General features: G+C 42.4%; 1 protein-coding gene across 1 annotated transcript in view; it reads left to right on the top strand.

Moving 5' to 3' along the window:
- The first annotated feature begins 94 nt into the window (after positions 1-94).
- Positions 95-10,638, top strand: part of Cdc123 (cell division cycle 123) — a 68,087-nt gene continuing 57,543 nt past the window's right edge. Inside the window, exons 1-2 of the mRNA XM_004662371.2 lie at positions 95-244; positions 7,434-7,505. Coding sequence (XP_004662428.1) covers positions 171-244; positions 7,434-7,505 — 146 coding nt within the window. The 5' untranslated portion in view covers positions 95-170. The remainder of the gene's footprint in view (positions 245-7,433; positions 7,506-10,638) is intronic.

Genomic DNA, 10,638 nt, shown 5'->3' with positions numbered 1-10,638 from the left:
TGTGTGTGTGTGTGTGTGCGTGTGTGTGATTTCTACCGACTCCCAGCTTTCACGGACCGGAAGAGTCCTTGAATGAAAACAGCTCGGCGGGCGCCTCCGGAAGTGCACTCAGGGTTCCGGGCGGGCGCTGCCGGCAGAGGCTCGGCGGCCCGGGGCTCGGCGGCTGGACCATGAAGAAGGAGCATGTGCTGCACTGTCAGTTCTCCGCGTGGTACCCGCTCTTCCGAAGCGTGACCATCAAGAGGTGAGGTGGGAGGGCTGAGTGCGGGGACCTGCGCTGTTTGGGGCAAATCTTCTCTCCGTCACAACACAAACGCGGGCCTTGGAAGGTCTGCATGGGAGACGCCGGGTGGAGATGCCGGCTTCCAAATGGTGTTTGACGTGGGCAGGCTCACGAAGTAGATCAAAATTCGCCCTGCACCAACCGCCGACCGAGGAGTGTTTGGGGGCGGGGGGCGTAGAAGAGCAGGTCAGGACCCAGTAAAGGTCGGAGGCTAGGTAGGCAGTGAGTAGACTTAGTGTTGGCCTAGGAGTCCACCTGCGGTACTTTTTGGAATTGCCTGAGGCGCAGTGCGATCCGGAAAACTAGTTGGACCGCCTTGCCATGGACTGCCCTGCGCAGTGACAGAGCGATCCAGCAGCACAGAGCCAGCCCGCGAGTCCACTGCAGAGCTCCACTGTAATAGTGTATGTGGAAAACATGAGGTAGTTACACTGGTAGGGATGATCGTCTGCTCTGAGAGGAAACAGTCTATCTGGAAAAAGAGAGAGAGAGAGAGAGGGAGGGAGGGAGGGAGGGAGGGAGGGAGGGAGAGAGGGAGAGAGGGAGGGAGGGAGGGAGGGAGGGAGGGGGAGAGAGAAAGAGGAGAAAATGAATGAATGTTTGTTTTCTAATTGTTTTGGCCTAAACCAGGACTCTATATGGATTTGTGTATCAGCACAAGTGACTGTTTCATCATTTATCTTATTTAAAGAAATGTGAGAGAGGCTGGAGAATGGCTCAGCAGTTAAGGCGCTTGCCTGCAAAACCTAAGCACCAGGATCTGATTTCCCCAGTACCCACATAAAGCCAGATGCACAGGGTGGTGCATTCATCTGGAGTTTGTTTGCAGTGGCTGGAGGTCCTGGTGTGCCCATTCTCTCTGTCTTTCTCTCTTCTCTATCCCTCTTTGCAAGTAAATTAAAAAAAAAATTATTTTGGCTTTTCGAGGTAGCGTCCCTCTGCAGCCCAGGCTGACTTGTAATTCACTATGTAGTCTCAGGGTGGCCTCAAACTCACAGCAATCCTCCTACCTCTGCCCCCTGAGTGGTGGGATTAAGGTGTGTGCCACCACGCCTGGCAAATAATAATAATAATAAAAATGTAAGAAAGGCAGCCAGGAGATTGTCTCCAGCTACTCAAAAAGCAGTCAGGGGCTGGAGAGATGGCTTAGCAGTGAAGGTGCTTTCTTGCAAAGCCAAAGGACCTCTGTTTGATTCCTCAGGACCCCCATAAGCCACAGGGTGGCACATGCATCTGGAGTTCATTTGCAGTGGCTGGAGGCCCTGGTGCGCCCATTGTATCTCTCTCTGCCTCTTTCTCTCTCAAAGAAATAAATAAATAAATTTTTTTTAAAAAAGCACTCCGAACATCTGAAACACGATTAAGCTTTTATGCATTAACAGGTAGGTGAAAGGCTGCTGGGATCCATGGCTCAGTGTTTCTGTCTTTTGATCACTTCTCCTTTAGGCCTAGCTTGTAACTTATTTGAACATCAACCATCACTTCCTTTGCATTCCGTCCTGGTTTAGAATATTGAGGGCTTGCAGGAGCACTTGCAAGCTCTTCATAAACAATTCTTTTCTATCTTGTTACTCAAACATAAAATCTGTTCCTGGCTATCCACCATTTAATGGGATTTATAGTAACACAAAGGAAGATAGTTCCTGCATTTGAAGTTGGTCAGAATCTTACCAAAACAAAAGGAAGAGCTACAGCAGCAACAGTGGCTTCCTATCGCAAGGTACCTTTCCTGGCTGACATTCCAGGCTTCCATTAACTTACATGACCAGAAGTAGGGCTGTGGGTCTGAAGTGATGTTGGGATTGTTTCTTGTGTGTTGGTATGACCCATGCTGTTTGTGAACTTGTCAGTCATTTTTGCACTAAAAACCACTGAAAATTTTCTCCTCTTTCTCTCTCTCTTTCTGCCCACCCTTTCTGTAACAGGGTCTCATTATGTAGCCCAGACTATCTTTGAACCTTTGACCTCCTACCTCAGCCTCCCAAGTGCTGGGATTACAGGCATGTACCACCATCCCCACCCCTGCACTGAAAAGTCGTAAAACTGTCCTTTGGTTTCTATACAGCTATTTTCTGTAGCTTTTGGCATAGACAGTATATACATACACAGATTAAGAATTGGACTCTGGGGTGTGGTGGCGCATGCTTTTAATCCTAGCACTCAGGAGGCAGAGGTAGCAGGATTGCTGTGAGTTCTAGGCCAGCCTGGAGCTACTGAGTGAGTTCCAGGTCAGCCTGGGCTAAACTAAAGTGAGGCCCTGCCTCAAAAAAAAAAAAAAAAAAAAAAAAAGCCTCTGAAGTGAAAGCCATCTGCCTGGCTTTGAATTCTGGTTCCATCTGCATTTTCAGCAAATTACTTAATTTCCTTAAATATCAAAATATAATAGGATTGTTATGGGTATTAAATGAGATAAAATATTTAAAATGCTTTTCACTCTGGCATATGGTAAGCACACAGAAATGGTGCCTGTTACGTTTTGAATTTAATAAAAACCTCATTGATCAAAACAATTTTTAGTTCACTTAAAATGTGTGTCATTCATATAGAACTGGGGAGTTGAAAAGAAAGAAACCAACAGGTGGGATTTTCTGGCATTCCTAGACAGTTCACAACTAAGCTGTGCTGCCTCAGATTGTCCTTTTTTTTTTTTTTTTTTTTGAGGTAGGATCTCACTCTAGCCCAGGTCTCAGGGTGGCCTTGAATTCACTGCGATCCTCCTACCTCTGCCTCCTCCGAGTGCTGGGATTAAAGGTGTATGCCACCACGCCCGGCTTCAAATTGTCTTTTCTGTATTTAGTTCTTGTGTGATATCACTGGACCTCTTCCAGCCTGGTCAAATCAGGTGGAGTTGTATGGTGGCCACTGGTAGCTTTATGCTAGAAGAGCACATTCTAACTCAGCATTATTATTTGGTGTTTATTAATTTTGATTCATAGATGATCTATACACAGTTTTCTTTTTGACAAGTTCTAGGACTTTGATTCAGTCTTAAGAATAATTAGCTAGGTAAGCTTTATTTCTTAAACACTGAGCCATCTTCCCAGCCACTGGTTTCTTCAAGACCTGTTTTAGCCTCTAAAATTGCTTTCAGAATATCTTGTCTGTATACACAAAGTTATATTCACTTGATGCAATAGATACTCTGTCATTTAATTCTCTTACTGTCAAGATAGTCACCTGCATAGTGATTTTCTCTAACAGTCTCATGAGCTCTGATTAAAGCTTCCTTGGCAATGACTTGTTTATGGCCTTGGTCTTTCGGGCCTATTTTCTTTTTTCCTGTATTTAGCAGCTTTTGTCATATCTGTGCTTGGTACAATAGCAGCACAGTGTTGGTGGGTTGTTTTCTTTCTTTCTCTCTTTTGTATCTTTGCCCCCTGATGGGATTTGTGTTCTTAGTTGAATCATCTTGGAATCATTGACTTAAAGTGTAGGCAAAAGGTAGTGTCATTAGGATGACCATAGTACTGGATGATTAATGGGAATTGCGTAGAATCTATCATTTCACTTTCTGTGACTTGCTGACCTGACAGACAGGAAGCGCATGCAGGGGATTTGGAATGGGATCAAACACTAAACAGAGCTTGGAGTCCAGTCAAGAGATGGTGAAACCTAAAGGGAAAGTCCACTTGGAGTAACACTTGAAAGTTAGTGTAACTCAGAAACAAGGACATGGACTCTGTTGTTATCAATTTGGGGACTTAGAAATGTATTGGCATAAGGGAGGGCTCCGTCTGCTCTCATTGTGGTGAAGAAAATTGTCCTACATATCTAGGAACTCATACCTTGCCAGTGTTTCTTGGTCTTAGGGTTTGGCGACAGTAAATCTCTGTGTTGGTAAGATCATCTGTAGTTCTTTGGGATGATATTGTTTCCTTGTTGGATATCTTTAATTCTAGAAAAGCCAGGATTAAATACAGGGGTGAGGAAATACACTTGCAGTTAACCTTCCTCTTGCTGGAACAAAAACCAGACAAAAAGCAGCTTATGGGAGAAAGGTATTTATTATGAGAGAGAGAGAGAGAGAATGAATTGGCATGTCAGGGCCTCTAGTCACTGCAATTGAGCTCCAGACGCATGGGCCACCTCGTCGTGCACATGCACATTCTTGTACATGTGTCACCTTGTGCATCTGGCTTATGTGGGATCTGGGGAGTCAAACATGGTCCTTAGATTTCTCAGACAAGTGCCTTAACTACTAAGACATCTCTCTAGCCTTCAGCTTTTAACATGGGTTCTGGGGACTTGAACTTGGTGGACTTCAGCTTGAGAGGTCCTCATACTTAATTAAGCAGCAAGTACTCTTAACCACTGAGCCATCTCCCCAGTTCTGCCTAAGAGTTTTATTATTTTTTTTGCTATTAAATTTACTGAGTATCTCTAAGACTAATTTGGGGGGTAATTACTATATACATACCATATTAACCTTGTAGTTCCAATTTAAATGGTGTAATTGATTTAGAAATATGATAAGTTGTCTATATGAAAAAAAATTAAGTTCTTAAGTAGGATCAGAATGTTTTTGAGACTCTTAAATTCACTCCACTTGTGTAATTTTATTTATTGTCTGCACAAGAGTTAAATTTTTGGAATATTTGTTTATAATCAGATAATAAACATATTTAAAAAGAAAATTGAATAGTTTTTTTTTAGATTTTTAATTTTAGTTTTTATTTTTTATGGTTTTTCTGAGGTAGGGTCTCACTCTAGCCCAGGCTGACCTGGAATTCACTATGTACTCTCAGGGTGGCCTTGAGCTCACGGTGATCCTCCTACCTCTGCCTCCCAAATGCTGAGATTAAAGGTGTGTGTCACCGTGTCTGGCTCTTTTAGATTTTATTGATAATTTTTGTATATGCACATATTTTGATCATAATCATCTCCCATTATTTTCTTCTTTTTTGTTTAGTTTTTTTCCCTCAATTTTATTAACATTTTCCATGATTATAAAAAGTATCCCATGGTAATACCCCCCCCACACACACTTTCCCCTTTGAAATTCCATTCTTCATCATATCCCCTCCCCATCTCAATCAGTCTCTCTTTTATTTTGATGTCATGGTCTTTTCCACCTCTTATGATGGTCTTGTGTAGGTAGTATCAGGCACTATGAGGTCATGAATATCCAGGCCATTTTATGTCTGGGGGGAGCACGTTGTAAGGAGTCCTACCCTTCCTTTGGCTCTTACATTCTTTCCGCACCTCTTCCGCATTAGACCCTGAGCCTTGGAAGGTGTGATCGAGATGTTACTCAGTACTCTAGTCACTTCTTTCCAGCACTATGATACCTTCTGAGTCATCTCAAAGTCACTGCCATCTGAAAAGAGAAGATTCTCTACCCAAAGTGAGAGTAGCATTAATATAAAGGTATAAATATTAAGAGAAGTGCTTCCTGGGAAGTTTGATAAGCATAGTATATACATTTTTCCAGACATCAGCAGATGTTACAACCCTAGGGCTCATGACTACCCCTGTTTTAAGTTTTCAGTATCAGGGATGTGTTTCCTCCCATGGAGCGGGCCTCCAGTCCAATTGGAAGGCAGTTGGTTTCCACCATGACAGACCTGCCACTATTGCACCCGTTGGCTCATTTGGGCTGGCTGGCCAATTACAAGGCTTGCAGTGTCCACTGTTGAGTATCTTCACTGGTGGTATCTCTTTCTCCCATTGAACTAGATGTAGAATGGCTTCTTCCAGCTTTCTGTCAGCTGGTGTACATGGGGGAGGTTATCAGCTCAGTTCCAGCAGGATTTCTCAGTGGCCTTGCAGCCCAAGTATGTGAAGTCTTCAGCAATAGGGCCTTACCATCTATTCCTGGTGGGAAACCAAGGGCCTCGGTAATGGACTGTAATGTTTTGGGGGCATCAAGGACATCCCTGGCCAACAACTCAATGGAGGTATCCCATCCCTGGCACTGAAAATTTTCTAACAATGGAACAGAACACTCAGTAGCCATAGATCATTGTTAGAAAATTTTCCATTATTTTCTTTTGCTCCCCTTCCCCCATAACCCTACCACATAACTCCTTTTCCAGCTAGTTTTCTTTAATCCTACTTTGATGTCTTTTTTAATTTTTAATTTTTTGCCTTTTTCCATCATCCATGATTACATGTTGATGGACCCAATATTGTGCAATTAACAACCATTCTGAGGTCATGAATGTGGTGGCCACTTTGCATCCAGAAGACAGTGTTCTGAAGCACTCCTCTTTATTCTCTGGCTCTTACATTCTTTTCACCACCTCTTCTGCAATATTTGTCATGCCTTAGTGGGTGTGATAAATACGCCTTATTTAGTAATAAGTGCTGGACTGTCACTTCTTCTTTGCACTTAAATGAGTCTCGAGTCTCCCTACTAGTTACTATTGTCTACAAAAGAAGCTTTACTGACTGAACATGAGAGCAGCTCTAATCTATGGACATAAATAGAAATATTTAGAGAGCAGTTTGATGAGTACAACATATCCTTGTAGTCAGAAAACAGTAATGGCTTCTTCCTAGGGTCCAAGATTTTTCCAACCATCTGCCTTTGACCAGGTTTTCAGTACCTGGTAAGACTTCCCTCCTGTGGAGCAGACCTCCAGCCCAATTAGGTAGCGGCTGGTAACTCACACAATGGTCCTGTCCCTGTATGCTGGTGGCAACATCTTGCCTGGCTTTCTAGTTGGGTAGCTTCAGGGTCCTCTGCTGGGTTAGACTGTTAATGATTATTGTCTCCCAGAAGCCTGAGTAGCACGTGGTAGCTCTGTGAAAGCTAGCCAGCAGGAAGGATGCTTCTAGATCTGTTCCAGCTTGATTTCTCATTAAACTGTAACAGACTGCTTCATCAAAAGAGGGGTTGGGAAGATGGCTCAGTGGTTGAAGGCATTTGCTTGCAAAGCCTGCTGGCTCAGGTACAGTTCTCAAGCTCCCCATGTTAGCCAGACCCTAAAAAGTGGTTCACGATGTTCATTTCTAGTGGCAAGAAGCCCTGGAATGCCCATAGACAGACAGACAGACAAACAGACACACGCACACATATACAAAAATGCAATTTAAGATAAAATAAAAGGAGTGGATAATTAAGAAATTAAGTGTGGATTTTTTTCCTCTGTGCTGTGGTTAGTCTTTTAAAATGATGCCTTTTTGGTGTCTGTATTTTGTTTTTCAGTGTCATTCTTCCACTTCCTCAGAATGTGAAGGATTATTTACTTGATGATGGAACTCTGGTGGTTTCAGGAAGGTAAAGTATATCAGACAAAAAACATTAATTTTATAATAAAGACACTTATAATGATTAAATCTCAACATTTGTCATTATAAAATGAATACATTACATTGTGTATACCATTCTCTCCTTTTTTAACTTTTTTCCCTGACTAAAATTGAGTTCTGATCTCTATCCCATATTCCTTGTCAATGTTCAGTGAATATTTTCAAAATTGATTACTTCCTTTGAATCTAGTTGTGAGACGGAGTGGTTCCTTTATGTCTGTGTTAGAGAAGGAATGTGATTCTCCCTCTTCCTTCTGAAAAGGAGCAGTGCGCGGATGCACGTTATAGCCCCTTGAGACCCTTCAGTGTTTAACATAAAAGTTCATGTCAGTTTCCAACAGAAAACTTTACTAGGTTTATAATTTAGTTCAACATTTTTGAGAAAGGGTTTACCCTGGAGTCCAGGCATGCCTCCAGCTCTGCTTCAGCCTCCTCAGGCTGGAGTTTACAGGTATACATCACCATCTTTTTTTTTTAATATACTTTATTTATTTATTTATTTACTTATGAGAGAGAGAGAGAGAATGGGCACACCATGGCCTCCAGCCACTGCAAATGAACTCTTCAGACACATGTGCCACTTTGTGCATCTGGCTTACATGGGTCCTGGGAAATTGAACTGGGGTCCTTAGGCTTTGCAGGCAAATGCCTTAATCACTAAGCCATCTTCTCCAGCCCACATCACCACCTTGTTCTCTACAGCTGACCAACCATTGCTACTCTCCCACCTCTTAGGAGCCTTTTTGGTATTTCCCCATTCATAAGATAAAAAAGGTATTTTAGTACAGACTAAGAATTATAGAAAATATTAGAGTTCATATTTTCATTTAATCTCTGCTTAGAAGCCCTGTCATCCAAACGTTCCTCCCTCACCATCCTTTCTAAAGAGTCCTAACACTTATCACTGTGGGGACATCATTCATGGTCCCTTATCTTGTGGTGATGCTAATTTCCATTTGGCATTGTTCCTTAAATTTTGCAGTTTTATGAGAACAGAAGGCTGGCCAGCTTTGTTCACCCCTGCTTGTGGAATAGTGACTGAGACCTATGAGCTGCTTGACAAACGTTTGTTAGATAAATGACTCTTAGGCATCTGTTTGAGTTATGTCTGTTTTCAGTAACATTGTCTTGATCTTTATTTATTTAGTTATTTTTTTAAATATTTTTTGTTTATTTTTATTTATTTATTTGAAAGTGACAGACAGAGAAAGAGGCAGAGAGAGAGAGAATGGGCGTGCCAGGGCCTCCAGCCACTGCAAGGGAACTCCAGATGCGTGCGCCCCCTTGTGCATCTGGCTAACATGGGTCCTGGAGAATTGAGCCTTGAACTGGGGTCCTTAGGCTTCACAGGCAAGCGCTTAACCTCTAAGCCATCTCTCCAGCCCTATTTAGTTATTTTAAAAAATATTTTTATTTAGCTATTTATTTGACAGAGAAAATGTGAATGGGCGCACCAGGGCCTCCAGCCACTGCAAATGAACTCCCGATGCATGCGCCCCCTTGTGCATCTGGCTCACGTGGGTCCTGGGGAATCAAACTTGGGTCCTTTGGCTTTGCAGGCAAACGCTGCAACTGCTAAGCCATCCCTCCAGCCCTTAGTTATTTTGAGATGTGGTTTCACTATGTAACCCAGCCTGGCTTTGGATTCATGATCCTCTTCTTTAAGCTTCTTCATTGCTATGATTAAAGGTGTATGGGACCATGCCCAGCTTGACCTTCTTAGTGGACTTTATGTAGCCTTTTAGATTATATTTCAGGTTTCTTGTCATTGATAGCCCATTAATAACTAGAAAAGTTGTTAATGTAGAGCTCATTAACTTGGTATAATTAGAAGATAAGGAAATAGTTTTTAAAAAGTAGGGTTTGAGTCTGTAGCTTAGCAGTTTTGTAACTGCCAAGCATGTGTAAAGCCCTAGAATCAATCCTCATTATTGAAAAAGAAAAGTTTTAGTTCTGTAGACACTGAAGAGCGCCCGCGTTGCTGTTCAGTGAGTGCATGTGCCTGCGAGTCTTGGCACCGAGCATGGCTACCTGCGCTGTGTGTGCTCCTGTGCTGTGCCCCGGGGCACACGTCACCTAGGGAACCTGTTCGGTCACACTGCCTAGGTTCAAATGATGTTTGATATTTTCTAGCTCATGGTGTTTTAGTTTCCTTGTCCATAAATGACAAATGACAGTGTAGAACGTAGCTGACTGAGGTGTTGCAAGGATAGAAAACAATAGTGTCTAAGGTGTTTATATCTTAAAACACAATGCCTGGTATATTATGTGTTCTTAGCACATGCTAATTGCTGTCACCAGTTATAATATATGAGTATAAATAATTGAAGCAAACTCACAAGTAAATATTTAAGTGCAAACTGAGATATGTGTTGTGAAGGAGATGGGACAGGCACTGACGTTAAGGTGCTTGGAAGGCTGAGGCTTATGAGAAGAAGGTCAGGATGAGACCTAAGGAAATAGCTTTTGAACCTATGCCATGTGAAAGATGGGAAAATGTTAGTTAGTTGAGTAGTGTGAAGGAAGAATCTTCTAGCATTATGAAGGCTCTGAAGCATGGAAGATCCCAACATGCAAGAAAATAGGCAAGAGGTTTATGGCTGGAGCACAGAGAGTTCATGGCGAAGAGCAGCAGAACTGCTCTTATATGTCTTTTCTGTGTAAGATGCATTATGTAAGGTGTAGAATCGTAAAGGCTTTGTAGTTGTACCCATTCGAGTTACCTTACCTCTTATACTAACAAACAGTTGTCAATTTGGGACTTCTGAGTTGATTTTTAAAATTTTACTTTTATTTATTTATTTACTTACTTATTTATTTAGGGGAGAGGGAGGAAGGAAGCAAAGAGAGAGAATGGGCACACCAGGGTCTCTAGCCACTGCAGACGAACTCCAGATGCATGTGTTGCCTTGTGCATCTGGCTTATGTGGGTCTTGGGGAATTGAACCTGGGTCCTTTAGCTTTGTAGGCAAGTGCCTTAACCTTTAAGCCATTTCTCCAGCCCCTGAGTTGATTTTTTTTTTTAATTCCTTAGCTATCACATTTTGTTTCTTTTGGTTCCTTACTTGTTTCATGTGCTCTAGAATGCATAGGAAGATATT

The sequence above is a fragment of the Jaculus jaculus genome, chromosome 15 (assembly GCF_020740685.1).
Source record: "Jaculus jaculus isolate mJacJac1 chromosome 15, mJacJac1.mat.Y.cur, whole genome shotgun sequence".
In the NCBI taxonomy this organism is placed as follows: Eukaryota; Metazoa; Chordata; class Mammalia; order Rodentia; family Dipodidae; genus Jaculus; species Jaculus jaculus.
Note: the sequence above shows the minus strand (reverse complement) of the source record. Positions and strands in the feature narration are given on the sequence as shown.